Below are 20,178 nucleotides of genomic sequence, written 5' to 3' on the forward strand. Positions count from 1 at the left end.
ATGTTAGATTGAGTGGTGAATTTACATTCAAGTATTATTGTGAGACGTGCATACGTGGCAAGACAAGATTTACAAATAAACTGATAAATTCTAAAGAACGTAAGACAGCAAGGGCTCGTGTTTGGCATCAATACTTTAAAGTTCCTGTTTTGGCAGTAAAACTAGATCAAGTGTTTTCGAAAAATATATCATACAGGCATTCTAAATACAAAATACAAATTTCATGGCACTAAATGTTGTCGTAGACACTGCAGTTTGGACTTTGTACCTGGGTCATCCAATACAGAGCGGCTAATGTTGTAAATTAATAAACAGCTAGATTATATACCGGGCGTGGTGCAATCTAATTGTGTTCAAGGTAACTGTGAAAACTAGAATCTCCTTGGGATAAGGATGGATCTTTCTAATTAACCCTCAAATTGGATGCACCGAGAGAAAATCGATCAGATAAATGGTGATTTGTTTTCTGAATCTGTGTTTGATGTGCTTTGTTCCGGTAGTTCTCGAATTCCCCAAGGTCGGTTTCAATAGGACTTAGATAATATTGATTGGGGTCAGTAGCCCTGACGCAACCTACAGAGGCTGCTTGACCAACGAACCCAGCTTTTATTTTGCGTGATTGTGTAATGTCTGTTGTGTTGGACTGGATTCCTCACATCGTTGCTGGAGTCGGGTGTTAGGTCTTTGGACAGCTGTTTACAGTCATGATGAACAGATAACACTTCTCTTTGTGCCTCTGTCGGCTTCTCCTTGTATTTCTGCCTCTGACTCTTACACCGAAAATAAGACTAAGATTTCTTTCAGCTGAAATGAAAAACAAAACTGAATATACGATATATTATATTTGGGATTGCACTCTTTCCGTAATATTCATATTCTAGAGCATTCATTGAAACCTATAGTCCTCATCTTATGGAATATCGTGATTTCCAATAAAAAGATATATGCACTTTGCTTACTATTATTGCAGTTTACTGTCTTCGCCAAACATCATTTAAGATGAGGTTAATGAGAAAAACATTTCATTCACATGTTCCATGAAACCACAATTTATTTTCTTAATTATTGACGAATCACAGAGCTCGAGCTCGCTCTGCCGATAACAACAACCAATCGGATTCATCGAAAACGTACGCGCTGTGTGACCACGTGACCACCCAAACTATCAACGTCACATGTTGCGTTGCTCAAGGCATTCAAAACAATCGTCACTGGAGGTGTACGAAGGGTTCTTCACGCAAATGGTGTGCCACTAGCCAAGTTAATTGGATATATGATCTAAGTGAAACCTTCGACAAACTATTGGATTTATATGAGAGGAGAAAGGTCCCCTCTGAATTATGAGTTTTTCGTTTTCCGGGTGTGGATTTCTTGGTATTTACCACATTGGTGTAGCAAGCTGTCTGAGAGAACACGCGCCACATTTTTTCCATGAAGGAAAGCTGTTAGGAGCTAGTGCGGGAGCCATTACTGCTTGTTGTTTTCTTTGCGGTACATGTTTAGGTGAGTTCTTGTTTGTTTATATTTCGTATGTGGCATCGTCATCTTCCTGACGAGACAGTAAATGTCACCTGATTGTTACCGACCACAACAAACCGCATTTGACATAGCGTGTCGATTCACTTGAGACAGTTGCGTTATATCGCCGTTACATTCTTGGTTTCTTGGCGACTGACAGTGAAACTGGTTTTGACCTCGTTGTTGTGATTCTTTTAAATGAAGATTGTATATTCAGTATATTATTGTCGGGATGTTCTTTGCAGTCGAGCTTTTATAGTTCAGGGGGCGCTGTCAAGTGCTCATTTGTGATTGGTTGAAAATGGGGTGACTTGTAAGTCGAGGTCGCAGGTCATTAACTTGACCCACACGATTGTACACCGTTGACGTTTATGTAACATCATTGCGACCAACGTTTAAAGACAGACTCGAAGACATTCCTATTTGAATAAAAGAAAGTTGAATTCACATATGTTTACTGTCATCCAAAATGCCTAAATATGTTACATTCTAAGAACTTCAATGAAAGCTAACACAATAATAAAAATATCTAAACATTAATATCACTGCAATTTACTCAGGAATTACGACTTGAATTGGCAGACATCCCAGAATAAAGATTTTTCTGCTAACTTTTCTGTTAAATACATTCTACGTCAAATAAGAAACCATATAATCTCATCATAATATTACAGAACACGCTGTACATTCAACTATGCCTTGGTACATGAAAACACCCCACATGTAACATTTTATTAGGCTGAATTATGATTGCTTGGTTTCAGGTGAATGTACAAGTTTTACTCTCCGACTAGCAACCAAAGCTAGGTCGCGTTCCTTAGGACCTCTGCACCCCAGCTTTGCCATTGACAGAATTCTCCGGGATGCATTGTGGGAAGTTTTGCCAGACAATGCTCATGAGATTGTGTCAGGTCGTCTTTTCGTCTCACTTACGAGAGTTTCGGACAAGAAGTGTGTGATTGTATCAGAATTCGACTCAAAAGAAGAGCTTATCCAGGTGAGACAAGAAGGATAGTTGTCACACCAATGTAACTATTTTAAACTGGCTTTCAAGTCTCATTATGAAATTAACACTGGCATGCAACCCTCTCTCTCATAGACAGGCAGCTAGCCTTTATAAAATAGTCAAGTCTGGACCAGAAAAATCCAGTGATTAGCAGCAGGAAGATCAGTCTATGCATCTGAGATACAATGACATATAAGTCAGTGAGCCTAACCATCCGATCCCACTTATGAAATAGTGTTCAATGAACTATTGAAATGACACAGATGAATTCTTTGTGTCCTGATGCCATGATTAGGATATTAAAATAAGGCTCAATGATTCATTTAATGTTTAATGGAAAATGAAAACAATTTACCTTCAGAAATGATTTATAAAATATTTTTGCTCCCCAACAAACTGTTTTTTTAGGGCATTTTCAATCTCACAGCTAATGGTAGGTGTGGCCAGTTTGAATACCAGTGTACAAGATAAGAAATGAGTTTTGATGATATCAAGATTTACAATGTATGGCGGATTCAGGTTGGTTGTTAAACAAATTGAAATGACTTAAATGATGTGATGTTTTAAGTTTAACTGGATCATCAAAATACATGGGCATGGTTATTTTCAAAAGGTGCACACTACACCTAAATTATGAGGCACCTTTGAAACAATTGCATGTCTATCAGTGTTATCAGTGAGTTTAGTTTTAGATGCTTTTAGCAACATTCCAGCAATATCATAGAGGGAGGAGACCAGATATGAGTTTTAAACACTGTTTTCAAGAATCTGAGTTTTTGGTCTTGTAAGTTTGAGCCATAACCCCTGCCACCATCCTCTTACTGCATTACATTAATTTGGAATGCACTATTATATCCGGACTCACAGGAAGCCTAGTGGTTAAATTGTTTGCCCATCACACTGAAGGCCTTGGTTCGATTCCCCACATGTTGTACAAAGGTGTGACACCTTTTCTGGTGTCCCCTGCCATGATATTGCTGGAATATTGCTAAAAGGGGTGTAAAACCGTACTCAGTCTTTCTGTTGTATCCATCATGCTCTAACCAGGATTTTGTCCAATTTTGGTGGGGATTTACTTGATGTAGAAACATGCATCCAGTTTTCATGCGTGTAGAGAACATAAACTGTGGTCAGACATGTGTCCAAAGGGATGCACAATAACATCCATTGCTCCATATTGTTGACAAGAACTGTAAAGTCCCTGTAACGTAAATAGCTGTCAAATCTTACAATGCAGTACACACCACCAGTTTATTACTTTATAGGACCCTTGAGATTGAGTTATTTGAGAATTTTGCGTTGTATTTCCTTTTGATACAATGGTCACTATGGCAACCTGATTTAAATGCTATTGCAAATGACCCTAATTAAGTTGAGGGCCACTAGGACTTGCAGATGGTGTACGAAGTTAATATATAATGACTTGGTGTTAGCGATTCATCTTGACCGGCTCTGTTACTTGTGATCTGCATTCAGTATGCATGACGCTAATGCTATGGCTTTGTAATAGTGGCATGTATTTCAGTGATCTCAGGACTTATGGATAAAGTTGCATCAAGACCCAATCGTATTTATTGATAAGTTATACTATCGCAGTTAGACGTGTTGCATGTTGAATGCAGTGTTCATTAACTATGTTGCCCTGAAGATCTGGGGTAGAATACATCTTCAGCAAGCAATGACTGCCACAAAAGGCAACTCTGCTTATCTTAAGAGGTAGCTAACAGGATCGGATGGTTGTATGAGGCAATTAACGGGATTGGGTGGTTAGGCTTGCATACTTTGTTGCGTGTCATTAGTTCCTACTTGTGTAGGACGATACTTATGCTGTGGATTGTCAGGTCAAGACTTGACTATTTACAGACAGCTGTCATATAGCCGGAATGCTGCTCATCACTCACTCATTAACTAAGTGTTAAATACATCTGAGCACAACAACTACGACCATCCCAACTGAGAATGTAATTATGAAATGACATTGTGTTAAAGAACAAGGGAAAGTGCATAACATGAGGTAATCTATACCATAAATATGCAATTAAAGGTTTAATTTTGCCTAATTTTCCAGCCAAAGGCAATTATTTTGAGCCTTATATAAAGGATTGGGTTTATCAGTTTACTAAATGCGTCATACCTAGCTGTAGTTTCACGTTCAGTTGTGTTTGACCTTGGACCAAGAATTGATAAGTTATCATTGGAGAAATAAGGACAGATCAGATGTTGTAAATTGTTATCTTGTCATTGTACATATCTGCCGATTGGATCGAAGTGGGTTACCTAGTTACCAATTGTAGAGTTCTTAACCTTTATAAGGTTGTGACACGATGGAGATTTTCTTTGTGATTGTTGTGTGTAATGATACACTCATAGGAAAAACCCCAATCTTCTGAATGTTGATAATAGACGACAACAATCAAAATGTCTGAATAACCATTCAGCTAAGTTGTTGTGCTGCCATAGTCCATTTTGCTCAAAAGAAGACTATTGAATTGCGGATTAATTCGAAAACTCATAAAAGGGTGTTTGAGAAGCTGATGAAGTTACTGATTCATTAACCTGTGTTGTGCCATATCCATCCTCTCACACAAAAGTACACAAAATCTCATCGTTGATGTCATGGACATTTTCTTTTCCCTTTTAGCTCCAGTTCCATACTTTCACATCCTTGATATCTCCAGGGTATACGTTCCAATAAGTCTCCACTACATCCTGGATGCATCTACGACTAAGCCCGATAAATTTATTACCTCCCTTGGTTTGGCTGACCTCTTATCCAGTCAGTTGTATACGTTGAGAAGTTGAGCGAACCAACCACAACTCGCTTTTTAGATTATCCAAATGATTAAACCTGGCAACATGAAACATGCACAAGATCCTTGAAACTAGTGAAAGAGGCAGAAGGAGTTCTTGCATATATATTTATTTGATTTTCAAACCTGTCAATGTGTGTGTATGATTTCCCCTAAATCTGAGTTGCACTGTGAACAAACCTTCACAGCTGTCTTCTTTGGCACTGGCAAGTTCAGTTGTAATAACGGCTTAACTGATTGGCTGCTGTGAGAATGCGGAGCCAGAAAAGGGAAGTAATACAATTTTCGGGCCGAGCCATAGATACATCCAGGGTATAGTGGAGATTAATTGTAACTTAGGTATACCCTGGAGATATCGAGGGTGATAGTTTCAGTAAGCTTTCAGTACGTAGACAGTTGAGGTCTATGATCTGTTCTGTCAGTCTTGGTGTATTTCTATATATGTGTAACAGTGCTTTTTGTAATATCTTTACACATTTTGTCTAACAAGTAAAACATTTTTTTTACAGGCTTTGCTATGCAGTGCTTTCGTTCCATTCTATAGCGGCTTAATACCTCCCAAGTTCCGAGGAGTGGTATGTACAATGTTAATTTACAAATTTTCAAATAGTTTGTGTGAAATATGTAAATATCTTTTGCATTAAATAACTGAGCAACATGTTCTAAGTTTATGTTATCCACTTCAACTTCTTCTATACAATATTCTTTTGGTTGTCAGCGCTATGTTGATGGAGGGCTTAGTGACAATCTCCCCATCCTGGATGAAGATACAATCACAGTGTCACCATTCTCAGGCGAGAGTGACATTTGCCCCAGTGATGGCTCATCTAACTTTCTCCACATCACTCTCGTCAACACCAGCATGCAGTGCACCACAGAGAACCTGTATCGACTCTCCCATGCCTTGTTTCCCCCACACCCAGAAGTGCTCAGTGATATGTGTAGACAGGGCTTTGATGACGCTCTGGTCTTCCTTCAGACCAACAGTAAGTCATCAGCATGGAATGAGTGAGCGAATGAGCTTAGTGTTAAGCTGAAGGATGAGGACTATTTTATTGATATACAACTTCTTTATTTTGTATTAGCAACGTTTCGACATAGATTGTATTGTCGTTTTGAGGCAAGTGATACATGGGAGTGCTTTGGACAACCAACAGCATAATTTTCAGCTATCCTGAACCAGGTATCCATTGAAGATCCATTGATCATGACTTATTTAGTGAGAAACGTGATGGTTCTGTGTTAGACAGGGTCACTCATACACGTTTGTCTGTGCTTACAGGGGATGGTGGGGGAATCTGGATTGGGTTTGCAGGTGGCATGGATCTTTTCTAATTGTTTTACATAGTGTGTATTTACAAAGAATAAGTTACTGGCAAGAAGCAGTCATTTCCCAACAAAGATACTGACTGAAAATGTTTTTAATATTCTGTTTCACTTTGCAAAAGAGAACAGACTCGGATACTTTGGTACTTATATTTTTGCAAGTTTTCAAAGAAACCTGTTACCATTTCAGATATGATATCATGCACACGCCACCTTAGTGTGCGATCATGTATATCAACAACAGATGCAGAAGAGAAGGATTCAGAGACAGAGCAGAGTGAAGAGGATGAAGAACATGATGAAAGTGATGACGAAGATGCTGACTGTGAAGAGTGTAAAAAGAAACTGCATGGCGCGCTGGTTGATTCACTGCCACCATCAGTGATGCTGGGTGAGTTGAAGTCATTGGGAATGAAGCTAAGAGGATATGATTTGCTAGTTCAGCATGAAGGAGTCCTTCATAACTTGTGTTTTAAAGGAGAGAAATATTAGTAGCACTGCAGTTCTTAACCATTAAGATTCAGTTCACCAGAGTGTATGTCGTAGAGATATAGTCATACCAATTTAAGGTCATGCAGTGGTATTTTGCTGCAAAAAGGCAATTTTTTTTTTGAAAATGAGAAAAGCTGTTTCCTTTCTACTCATTAAACTTTTTCATTAATCATATTTTGCAGTGATGTTGAGACATATGGATGACTGTAACTTTCAGCCTACTTCTTAGTTATGACAAGAATAACATACAAACAAGTGATTTTATCACATCTTTATAAACTGTGATTGAAATGAACGTTGACTGGAGAGAAAATGTTGCAAATTTGAGCCTGAAAATATTTTTGGAATACTTGTAATGAAATTCACTTTAGTTACACAGGATTTGGGCATCATATGAACCCTTGTGTGATGTTTTTTATGACTGTTTCAGCATTCCAGCATGCTTGTGACTCGGTGAATAAGGGGCTAGTGAACTACTTCTACAACTCACGGCCCGTCAAACTCCTCTCCCTAGCTGCCACTCCATGGGTGCTGCCTGCAGAGATGGCGGTCCGTACTGTGGTCAAGTAAGTGAAAATGGACAAACAGTTGTAGACATACAATATACTCATGAGTTCGGTCTGTTGGGAGATTGCTTTGTCCATCATCTTCTCTGAAAACATATTATTTGCAGTGATTGACCAAAAGAGAAGCGAGGCAATATTTAACAGTGAGATCTATGATATTATTGTGATATTCAAGGAAAAAGGGGTTCAGACACCACAGGAGAAGACCTTAAAGATCCCTGCAAGTTTTTACCTTTAGGATCCACACATGACAGGTTTTCACCTCAAGGCATTTTCTCCTTCATGTGCTGATTTTAAGTATTGTATTTTGATTGTAAGTATGTTAAGAGAAATAAACTGACTTGAGAATGTTGAGTGGCCAGGACAACAGTAGATGTTTTTAACAATGCACGTAAACCCTTATGTTATATAATGTTGTGTTGCAGGTTCTTGCAGTGGCTGCCGTCTATGCCACAGGATGTGCAGAGTATTGTGGGTGACACCGTGGAGCTGCTCAAGATCATAGCTATTAAGATGTTCCACCATCACCCGCGCTATTCAGCTAGGTGTGTACCCCCAACGGTGTGGTGCGGCCATCTTAATATTTGCATACACACTCTTTTCCTCTCCTTGTGTGTTAGGTAAATAGGCTTTTTGTCCTTACTTGCCTCCAGAACTACTAACAGCATGGCTTTTAAGTCAACCAGACATGTTTAATGATGACCCCTCTTTGTTCCTGAGGGACACCAGAAAAGGACTTGCATGTTGTATCTGTGTGAAGTAAAATTTGAACCTCTTATGAACAAGCAAATGCTGTAATACCAGGTTGCCTCTATCCCACATCGGTTCGATGTGTGAAGCCCCTGTCTGGTGTCCTCTGCCCCCATCATCCTCTTAACCCTTTTACTCTTACATGTGTATGAGTTTCCGGACACCCCAGCTAAACAATTGGAGAAATCTGTTTCTCAGTTCTACGGTTGTGTGACTGTTGAGGGAGGTTCATGTTTTTCTGCTACTGGTTTGGTTGTGGGGAAAGAGTAGCAGTGTTTGAACTCGTGTTGATGAAACAGATATCATGTCAACGTCAATTGTACTTTCAGGTTTACTTGTCAGCTGGCCATCACCGAAGTGAAAGATCCAAAGGAGACTCCACGACGCAGTCACTTGTTAACACGGAGAAGACCATCCTTCACCCCTGCCAATCGCAGCACTGTGAGCAGCAGACGTAAGAAATATCCAGAGGCAACAGCTAACAACAGTGCCATAGTTCGCAACTTCAACATTGGCTTTGCTGTCGACTTTAACACCTCCAAGCCGAGCACTGTTCAGTCTCTAGAACATCTGCATGGACATATGGACAAACTACATATGGACGATGTTCAGATACAGCAGTCCAGCCCCACAGGTGATCTTCTCTACCTACCTCGTGGTAGTGATCATTGTTCTGCAAGTAACGCTCCCTGTCAGGAAATATTTGACACATTTGAGCAGTGTCTACATATAACGAACCAGATGGAGTCTGCACTCTCATATTATTACGAGGATCCCACAAACAAAGGGTGTTATAAGTTTGAAGAGATTTTCAGTTTGAAAAACGTAGATGTTGATCTTCATGAATCACGTTCAGTGAGGACAGGCGTCTGTGAGTCAAGTACAGAAGTGGAAGAAAGTTTGACAAATACTTCTACATCCGAACCTGACTTGTCGTGGGATAGCTATCTTGAAATGAAGCCAGAAATCGAAGATGAGTTGGAGGCATTGATTGACTCAGCTTTATCAATTCCACAGTTACAGTCCACCGTGATAGAGAGCTCTCCAAAAGAAGCTTAAGGTTTCGTAGTCAGAAACATCAAGTGCTATCTCACAGAACTCCAAGACATCAGGAAAGGAGCAACATTTTTTGTTGCAAACCTTGAGTTTATCAGTCAGTTACGCTGTAATGTATCATGAAACTATCATTTAACTTCCAGATAATCAAATTCATCATTTCTCACCACCACAGTCAGTCTTGCCTTGCTGTTACTTCTGAAATTTTATTAAAAAAAAATGTTGTTTAACATTATATTTGCAATTGATTCAGTCTTATTTCATGTTAAAATGTGTTCTGTTTTTAGTGCAACCTGTTAGGTTTCAGTATTGTTTTTTGTTGGCAGTAAAATACTTTGTTAAATTTTCGTTTTAATTTGGTTTGACAAAGAATGTCTGAAAGAATCTTGATTTTGTTTTATGATTTGTTAATTCAAGGGAAAGAAGGTTTTGAAAACCAGTCCTTATTTTATTTGGCAGTTGTTGAATAATTTTAATTATTTTATTAATAATTTTATCAAATTCATTGACTCTTTAATCACTCAGTGCCTATATGTGTCTTAAATTGCAAAAGTGGATCATGTTATGCATGGCATATCAGATACCCATATTTTTAGAATTAGTTTCAGGTAGAACCTTTTTTATAAGATTTTACAAAAATCTGTTATTTGCTTAATGTTGGGTAGTTAACCAAATGTTATTGACCTTAGCATGAATGAAAATGTGTGGGTGACATCTAATAGTGTTTTGGAGATATATTTTGATGTGTAAAGTGTACACCAGATGTTTTAGTTGTAACAAAGTCTACAAGGCATATTCCTACTTCGTTGTGCATCATTTCATCAGCACTCATGTATATATTAGTCAAGTGTACATATAAGCTTATGTATATCTGCCTGGGTAGGAACTAAATTCAAACACTTTACTAGTCTGGGTTAATACAAAGTACCCATTAGGTGTATTTACACTGACTGCTGGAATAGGTACTAGTACTATCCCAGTACTAGTGAGGGGGTACTTGACTGCAGGAATTAGTACTAACTTTGCCTGTGCTAATACTGCATGCATCTGTACTGATGGGCAAGTGTTAAGTTCTTATCCAGCTGAACAGTATGTATATGTATTCATATGTATACATGTCTTCCTAATGCAGAACCGGTAATTACATGGCATTATAGACATAAGCATGGAATATTCAGGGTATTCGTTTTTAGAGTGAAGATTGCATGTACACAAATAGTACTATTTGATTATGAAGTGTATAAACCTCCATTCTGTTTGATTATTACCTGGAAGTTGTTCACCACAATATGTTCCTTTTGTGATAGTAATGTCCTCATCTGCATCTTTGGTCAACTTGGCTTGACATATCCACACCTCCTATACCCATCATCACTATGCGCACCCATTTTCCAGGGCCTATATTTCTGTGTACCAATTGGTGGTGGGGTAGCCTAGTGGTTCATCCATTGACTTGTAATACGAAAGATCAAGGGGTACAATGTGTGAAGCCCATTTCTGGTGTCCCCAACCATGATATTGCAGGAATAGTGTTAAAAGCAAGGTAAAACCATCCTCACTCAAACACTGACCCATACCTTACCTTCCGCATGATGCTTCTGATCACAAATTATCAGTCCTTGGTTGTATATATTTTACCTATGAAATGTGGACTTAAAGGTAAGTGAGGTAACTCTCATTACAAAGAAACCAAAGCTCTTGTTCAGTATTTGAATTCAATGATTGATCAAAATTTGATCTGAGTTAATTGCACCCCTCCATATGAGCATGTCCTTGCTAGATTGCATCGTATTGGAACTCTCTTAAATTTTCGTTTGGCTGGTTACATACTTTACTGCATGGAATGGGGATAGGAAATTATTATGCTGTCAAGGTTTCTACTTGTTTATATACAGAAATCCTGACATGGGATACTGGTCACACTGACTCTTATTAATGATGGAGGAGAAAACGAATATGCCCCCTATGACACTTAGAATCAATCCATGTGACAGTTACTCTGGCTACTCTGAATATACCAGCTACTGTCAAATACTGATCATTTTACTATGCAAATTATAATGGCTTTGTATATACCAAAATGCTATTTATTGCATTATTGTTGTAATTTATTATAAAAGTATTTCATATATTTTTCATATGCCATCAGGCTTATTGATGTCTTGTTTTCAAGAACAATATGAAATGGCCATTGTATATCCCAGTAATACAGTCTTGGGGTGAAACAAACACCAAATTGGTGACTGTTCTGAATAGTTCAGTTTTGTCAGAACAAACACTGTAAGTTACACTGCAGTTACAGAAAACAAACAATGATTGAAAAATGTGGGATGCACTTGAGAGTGAGAGGTGAAATTGGGTTTTCATTTCATTTTAGTATGCACTATTGCTGATGTTATGGTGCAAGACCACTTTAAGCTTCTACAATGCAATAGGTCTGCAATAAACACACAAACACAGCAAACATTATTTTACCTATGTAATGTCAACACCACCAAAGGTAACAAAGGCAGGTTCTTGAAGTATCTTTAAATGTGACAGTGGAATATGCTTCCAGGCTGACACTCAATCCTAATGACAACTGAGTTTGTTGGTACATGCTAAAAAATTCTATGCTGATGTACCAGGCTGCACAAGATTCTGTATCACAGACATTTGGTAATGAGAGTAAATGCATTGTTGGAAGATGTTTCTCTAACCTTGTAGTTGATAGTGTGTTCTTCATATGTAATGTTAGTGTCTACTGACCGTTGACAACAGCGTCTCTTGTTCCTAGTAATTCATCTGCACGATTTGATAAATGTGAACAAGAAATATCAAATCAGTGAAAACCAAGTGGTGATTTTGTTTTTGGACATCAGTGCCACAAAAAAATAAAAGTCTGATCTTATTACACTCTTGTCCGGACATGCCAACACAAAACCCAATTGTACACCAACTGCTGTTTATTTTATCATATTTGTGTTTGTCTTAATTTATTTTCTATGCCTGTTTGAACAAAATGTGAATATAAGAGATCAAGTACAAGAATTCTTCAAACAGATTATGACCAAAGAATGGCAATATTTTCTTCTAGCTCACGGCTGATTTATGTCCTGCTGACAGTTCACCATCTGTCTGTTTTTTCAATCTGATGGATGATCAAGACTGAACCTTTACCTTAAATATTTCACTCCTTGTGTCCCAAATATTTTCACATGTGTACTCAATGCTCAGACACATATTTGACTCAGATGATTCTCCCTGTCCCTTCATTATCATACCTGAGCTTGTGGATTCCATCAAAATGGTGATGGTTTGAGACATGGCTTTCCTCCATGTTGAGCTTGCATGTGTAAAATCCAATTAAAATCCTCATTCTTTTCTGATTTGATTCTGTCTTTTCACAAAGCCAGCATGTGCTTTTCTGTGACTTCAGAGACAATGTACAGTGGTGATGTGTACATATAGGAAAAACAATTAATTGTAAAATTTGTCAGTATGTTTATATGTATATGTATCGCTGTATTTATTGGTATTGTTATATACCTCAGTGTAAATTCTTGTACATACGTCATCAAGCCTGACACAATAAACAACAAGTTTAAATGAAAAGTTAGTGTTTTGTACTGAATGTGATGAAATGCCAAGGAGGCAAGATTCCTGATTCCTTAGGGGTGTGAGAAGGGGGAATGCCAGTGGGGTAGCCAAATGGTTGAAGTGTTTGCTCATTCTGAACGCTTGTGTTTGATTTCCTATGTGGGTACAATGTATGAAACCCATTTCTGATGTCCCTGCTGTAATATCGCTAAAAGCACCATGAAACCATACTCCCTCACTCATTGAGGGCAATCGAATAGCATAGTGGTGAAACTGTTGGCTCTCATCAGGTTTGATTCCCCACATGAGTAAAATGTGTGATGCCCATGTCTGGTGTTTCCCCTGTGACACTGCTTAAATATTAATCAAAGTGAGGCCAAACCATACTCACTCACTCGGATTCCTTGGTAAGTAGCCTATCCATGGAACAAGGCTGCACAACTCCAGTGCAACATCTCTTAAAATGTTTATCTTGCAAACATTATCAAATGCAAAATAACCAGAAAGTTAGTCATCACCATTTGTGGATAGGTATGGTATAGCATTGTTTATGGAATTCTGTATTTAAGCCCTAGTGAAACATCTATCTGGAAACAAAATCAATTCCTGCCGAACTGTAGATCAGTCAAGGCACAACAATGGATCAGTCATCTGTTCTTATTGACACCACAATCTCTTGGAGAAAAATAAATAATACATGTTGAGGACACTTCGTCATTTAATGAGAGAAACATCTAGAGTGAGAAGTAAAGATGTAACATAGATGGGTCAAAGGAAGTAAAGGAGCAGTAGATTTGTTCACATGGCCAAAGTTAATCTGTCAGGACAGATGAATAGTGGTCTACAATCGACTTCTTGTAAGTTCTCCATTTTAAATGGAAACCCAATGCTCCATGGTATCCATAGTGTTTATCAAGTTATCAGTGTTTATATCATCTCCATGTGAAGACAGTTGTGTAGGTTAGATTTGGTCTTCATGTAATACATGTGTGAAGACCAATGTACGAGGGTAAGTAATTACAATAAATAATGTCCCTGACCCACTTCCAGCTGTCTGGTTTAGCTAAAAATTTGCATGTGAAGACCATTGTATGTCACGGGTTAAACTAGACACTGTGTGGTGAGACTGTGACTCGCTAACATGGTTGAGACGTCCAGGTATCTTTTGAGGTGATCATGATCATGTCAAATCACAGGATTGTCACTTGATTGTGGTACACTTTGTATTGTGGAGCATAGCTTTTGCATAGAAATAAACATAGAATGTCCTGGTGTCCCAAATCAACACAAAAGTCAACATGAAATAACACTAATCATCTTGGCAGATACAGATAACTTGAAAATAATAATATTGTCATCTGAAGTGAATTTTTTTAGGATTATAAATTATTCCTAACTATATTAAATATTGAGGAGAATTTGTATAAATATAGCTCCAAGGGATACAACTTTGCCTGCACCGTGTCATCTCAAACACAGGGGCTTGTATCTCTTAGCAACAGTGTGAGAAAGACATAAAGGTGTATAGACCCTACCCCAGTACCATAGATGTTAGAATTTGGTATCAAGCCCAGATCTAGTTTGGAGTGAGTAAGGTTCTGGTGCTTTTAGCAGTATTCCAGCAATATCATGGCCGGTGACACCGAAATGTGCTGCACACATAGTTCCCATGTGGGGAATCAAACCTGGGTTTTCCGTGTGAAGGGCAAATGCTTTATCCACAAGGCTACCCTGCCGACCCCCCAGTTTGTAAGCCTGACATCTGTTGGTACGATTTTGCTTATTTGTTACCGACTTTATAGCTGTCACCATCTCACCGCTCTTGTATTTTATACAGGTATTTTAACTGCCGGCTGGTGAGGTAGTCTAGTGGTAAAAGCGTTCGCTCGTCACACTGAAGACCCAGGTTTGATTCCCCAGATGGGAACAATGAGTGAAGCCCATTTATGATGCCTCCTGCTGTGACATTGCTGGAGTGTTGCTAAAAGCGGTGTCACTCTCACTTTACCTTGTCACTGTATTGTATAAAGAAAATATTGTGGCTTTGAAGTAATTATTTTTAAACCCTAGTTAATTTTGACTTAATTGCATAACATTTATTTGTTCTATAAATATAGATTTCTGGCTAAAGAATTCAAAATGGTTTCATTTTGAGAACCGATACATATCGGTTACAACATTAATGTAACATTTTAGGCAAGAGATGTGTATGAAATACTAGTATTCGTGAGATACCATTGCATAAACATATACCACTTAATCTCTTTGTACTCAGTGTACATCTGAAAACATATCTCCTTGATCTCTGAACATCTCATTCTTTAATTCCATCTCACTTGCCTCCTGTACGTACTATATATGTTGCTTGTGATCATATTCTGTCATTCACTTGAATATGGACGAGAACCCAGAAATGCTATGTTGTAAATAATAATGAAGTTGTAAAATCATACTGTATCTTGCTATGCCACCTTTTCTAGGATAAATCTTATCAAACCAAATTACATTCAGTAATTTTAATGTGGCTGTTTAATGTGGCAGGTGTAATGGAACAAAAGATAAGTAAAGGCTATGCCCATTTTGTGAAACCAGATGCCAGCATTATGTAGAAAATGAAAATCATTTACCATTTATTTGTACTGTCTTTGATATACTTTAAAAAAAACCCACTTACTCATAACCCTGTCAGAAAAAAGAAAACAAAGAAGAAAAGGGTGAACATGAGTAAAACGCATTTGCCACTTGAAAATATAGCACTTGCGCTAAAGGGATATTCTCATTTTGTGTCAAAGTGTTTACAATGTTTTCAAACTACAGGCTCGCGAGGGATTTTATGAGCGCTTCGGTTTGTCGCGACTTCGTGGACAGTCGTGTCACCCCGGAATAAGCCGAACACACTTCGGAAATACACGAATGATAACTCGTGTTTTCGTAGAATTTGGTGATTGCCACGAAAACAGGGATCTCTGAAACAGAGATTCTTTGTTTTGAGGGACGTAGGACACTGACAGGAGGTCATAATTGTCAAAATACAACCGCTCGTAAGTAACGTAAAGAGACCCTGCTGACGACAGGTTATGCCTTATTATAAATGGATGGCGATAAGTAAGTGTTTGTTACCATCGATGTTGCAGGGACCGGTATGATACCAGATGTTTATTCCACCCCGTGACTGAAAGAATAACCTTCCATACTTAGTCACCAACTAAGTCGCCTACTTTATAGAAGGAGTGGTCACCCTTGGTTATTTGATTGACAGCGGTTACTCTTTAACTGACGCCGTGGGTCTTTTCTCTTGGTTTTTGGTCACTGGATTGCGAGGCGCATGGCAGATGTTCGTCCGTGTCTCGTAACATGACAGTTATTGAGAAACACCCTGTCCAGCATCCACAAACACTTCCTTCTACAAGCACCCTACTGAATGGCTGCAAGAACTTTACTACAAAATCAAAGATAAACATGTTTTGTCAGTCAGTTCAGTTATGTGCTACATCTCATAGCTGTCTTTCAAATACTTGCCTGATTGTATATTTCAAAGTAACCATACACTCATGTAACCTTGATTCATGGCTGTAAGGGAAATGCGATGAAAATCATGTTTAACACGCACAATTTTACATCATCATGATTTTGTCATAAAAATCAGGTCAAGTAGAAAATTAGTCAGGAAAGTTACTTTCTTAAAGTCACTTGTCCTGTGGAATTTTTCTTTTAAGGATTGTGCCACCTTGAAGATGAACGAACAGAGAACAAATCCTGTGCAGCAGAAGGTGAAGTGCCTCTTCAAGATCAAGGTAGAAGATAAGGCCTCCGAGAAGCGTCAGAACCAGCAGTTTCTTGTTGTAGCCACAGACAAACGTTGCAATGAAGTGGAGCAGCACAACCTTGAAACTGCGGTTGTTTCAGAGAAGATTGATGGCACCTGCTGCTATATTGCCGAGTATGAAGGTAAGGATGAAGATCATTGGAGGAGATGGTTCAAAGCGATCCTCAGCACCCACTTCTTGTCGTAAAGACAACTGGGTTGATGAAAAGTTGATGCATCCCATCATGTCACAATGGCAGAAACTGATTCTTGTCATGTTACATTGCAGCAACACACTCCATGAGTTACAGACATGTTTGTGCTGGTTATACACCAGTAGCAAAGATTTAATTTTTTCAGACCCTTGAAGGTCGGGATCAGGTGGTCAGGCTTGCTGACTTGGTTGACACATGTCATCGGTTCCCAATTGCGCAGATCGATGCTCATGTTGTTGGTCACTGGATTGTCTGGTCCAGGCTCGATTATTTACAGACCGCTGCCATATAGCTGGAATATTGCTGAGTGTGGCGTAAAACTAAACTCACTCACTCACTCATTTAATTTTTTCAAAGTGTGAATAGAGAATAATTATTTGCTGTCCATTTTTGATTGACAATTGTGAATGGCAGCCATGGTGGAAAACGATTGTCACTGTTTAATCCCGCACCTTGTCTAAACCGGCATCTTATGTTGGTCCCATTGGATGCCAGTTTAGAAGGTTTCACTGTATATACTGATATGGTTTAAGGTAAACCCTGGTTGTGGGCTCGACATGACAGGAAGCCGAATAAATCGGGGGACAGAAAGCTGAAGAAGTATTTATCAGAAAAGAAGGCCTGGAGTGAAGATGGAGAGATTGGAGACAGGCCAACAATCAGCTGGGATATACCAAGGGACTTCAAGGTATAGTCTTTCACTGCACAATTCTGTTGAGAGTAATGTAGTGATCATTAGCAGGTCCATGAAACTAGAACATACCCATGTTCACTTGTTCACTCACGAACCCACAGACTCACTAACTCACTCACTCACTCCATACTCATGTTCACTCGTTCACTCACGAACCCACACTCACTAACTCACTCACTCACTCCATACCCATGTTCACTTGTTCACTCACGAACCCACAGACTCACTAACTCACTCCATACTCATGTTAACTCGTTCACTCACGAACTCACAGACTCTCTCACTCACACCATATGCATGTTGAGGGGTTTGACTTACTCAATTCACAGAATAAGTGAGTGAATTGTCACTCACTAAAAATATTGGTAATGATTTTCTTGAGTGTGTATCTGTCTTTGAAAATAACTCAAGCAGATGTATTGTACATGTCTTTAGTTAAACAGCTCTGAACGATGTTTTGTTTTTGCTTACAGGAAGTCCCCAGTCAGTGGATTCCAGCTCTTGAAGTGTCAGTTGAGTATGGTGTCCCTCAACCAGATGAACATGGCCACATTCCAGGTAATTATGGCATAATCAATGTGCATTTAATGATGTGCAAGCAAGCATCCAAGTGGTACATTACTTCAGTTAATAGTGTGCATTCAGTTTTCATTCTCAGCTCCTTGGGGAGTATGTAACCCAAGCTGGCAGTCAGACAGTGAAGGTGAACAATCACATTATCATTTCATCTGACTGTATAGCTAAAAGATTATGAAACATCCAGCTGCATCATGCATTTTTGGAATGATTATGTTCGGAAATTAAAGTACATCCATATTCTAATACAGCAGTGTTCACTCTCAGTTTTCTGTTTCCATGTGGGTGTGTTGTGTACTTTTTGTGCATCCTTTTTCTATTTCTTGGAATGAAGGGTGCATGTTGTTGGGCAAACAGAGGCGGTAGTCACAGGTTTGATTCCCCACATAGGCACAATGTAGCTGGTGTCCCTTGTTTTGATATTGCTGGAATATTGCTACAAGCAGGCTAAAACTGTAATCAGTTGTGTGAAAGTAAGATTCTGTATCATCCAAAACTGTGCTCCTTAGGAGATACTGCTTGTGTGAGATCATAGGAGATATTGTTTTGACAATAGATTTTGTACTGTGTGCTGACAATGCTATGACGTCAGGAACATGATGATGTCACAATGCCATGACATCGCTGCACTGAAGTCTGTTGTAGTAAATTGTTCACAGATGTACATTTAACATTAAAAACAATCAAAGAATGATGTTTGATGATAAATAGAATCTTACCCTCATTATATCAGTAATATCAACACAAAATGAAAATATACTCTGCAAGCCTCGGATATTTGTAAATGTATCAACTTGTGGTTAATACAATTGATATCAGTAGACACTTGGATGAGATTCTTTACTTATGGATAACAACCTCTTTGTTTTACATGATGCGACATTTCAGAATAGTTTTTTAAACCATTGTCAGGCATGAGTGATCTTACTCTCTTAATACTCACCAAATTCTAAAATGCGAATCAAGCACACTGTGATTAGACAGTGTGGTAAATACGTGTGACATGACACCCACAGTGTTTCACTTGTGTCCATCAGTTTGTTTGTACAAGGCTGTCACGGTTATTGTAAGAAAATCATAGTCTAATCTAAGTTATTATCAGGCTAGAAAATCACATAAACATGTGAACGATTGGGAGATAGACCGTGTGTGATTTAAATGAACTTTGGAGATAACTGTCGGAGATACACATACTGTTGAGGTTTGAGTTTGAGGTAGGTTTGTCTCCAGTTTGCAATGATCAAAGATCTCAAAACAGTGCACTCTTGGAACTTGCAAATGGGCAAATAGGGTGTTTGTATATTGTGTCCCGTGGGCGTGCCAGAACCAATATGATCATTGGTTTGAATCCTTGTTTGTCAAGATTGTTTTTGTAGCGTCATATCACTGCTCTGGGATACTCTTCAGTATGTTCAAAGCAGTTTAAGCTCAGTCCACATACTCTCAGAAGATGGGGCAGTGGGGTAGCCTAGTGGTTGAAGTGTTCGCTTGTCACGTCAAAGACCCAGGTTTGATTCCCCACGTTGGTGCAATGTGTGAAGCCAATTGCTGTGTCCCCTGCTGTGATATTGTTGGAATATTGCTGAGAGCAGCGAAATACTAAACTCACTCAGAAAAGGTTTCCAAGGTAATGACAAATAAAGGTGTCAAGAATTGTCAATCTGTAAGGGCAGTCATTGTTACAAGACTTGATGTATAAACTCCTGATAATGCAATATTTTTATGTGCAAGATGTTTGACTGAAATTTCATGTTAATTTTGAAGTTTTGAATGTAATTAGATAAC

The 20,178-nt window shown here is 38.7% G+C and overlaps 2 protein-coding genes across 5 annotated transcripts in view; both read left to right on the plus strand.

Moving 5' to 3' along the window:
* The window catches only part of LOC137262252 (RNA ligase 1-like), a 136,988-nt gene that overhangs the window by 103,794 nt on the left and 13,016 nt on the right, over nt 1–20,178 (plus strand). For 2 of the 4 annotated variants that reach the window (XM_067800060.1, XM_067800062.1), the window contains exons 2-4: nt 16,820–17,051; nt 17,657–17,811; nt 18,291–18,375. In XM_067800060.1, the coding sequence (XP_067656161.1) occupies nt 16,838–17,051; nt 17,657–17,811; nt 18,291–18,375 (454 nt within the window). In that variant the 5' untranslated portion in view covers nt 16,820–16,837. Of the gene's footprint in view, nt 1–15,993; nt 16,145–16,209; nt 17,052–17,656; nt 17,812–18,290; nt 18,376–20,178 lie in introns of those variants that run through there. The other 2 variants (XM_067800059.1, XM_067800061.1) reach the window with 2 other exon arrangements.
* On the plus strand, nt 1,183–13,118 carry LOC137261348 (1-acylglycerol-3-phosphate O-acyltransferase Pnpla3-like). The gene is made up of 8 exons (XM_067799091.1): nt 1,183–1,503; nt 2,283–2,515; nt 5,844–5,909; nt 6,053–6,320; nt 6,851–7,051; nt 7,583–7,718; nt 8,144–8,263; nt 8,798–13,118. The coding sequence occupies exons 1-8, from the start codon at nt 1,341–1,343 to the stop codon at nt 9,525–9,527; spliced, it is 1,917 nt and encodes a 638-aa protein (XP_067655192.1). The 5' UTR covers nt 1,183–1,340; the 3' UTR covers nt 9,528–13,118.

Source organism: Haliotis asinina, chromosome 14, assembly GCF_037392515.1.
Source record: "Haliotis asinina isolate JCU_RB_2024 chromosome 14, JCU_Hal_asi_v2, whole genome shotgun sequence".
In the NCBI taxonomy this organism is placed as follows: Eukaryota; Metazoa; Mollusca; class Gastropoda; order Lepetellida; family Haliotidae; genus Haliotis; species Haliotis asinina.

Excerpts from the sequence above, each read along its gene's own strand:
- LOC137261348 (XM_067799091.1), top strand. The coding sequence starts at position 1,341 with ATGAGTTTTTCGTTTTCCGGGTGTGGATTTCTTGGTATTTACCACATT. Across the intron at positions 2,516-5,843 it reads CAAAAGAAGAGCTTATCCAG|GCTTTGCTATGCAGTGCTTT; the intron begins GTGAGACAAGAA and ends TTTTTTTTACAG. Across the intron at positions 5,910-6,052 it reads CTCCCAAGTTCCGAGGAGTG|CGCTATGTTGATGGAGGGCT; the intron begins GTATGTACAATG and ends TTTGGTTGTCAG.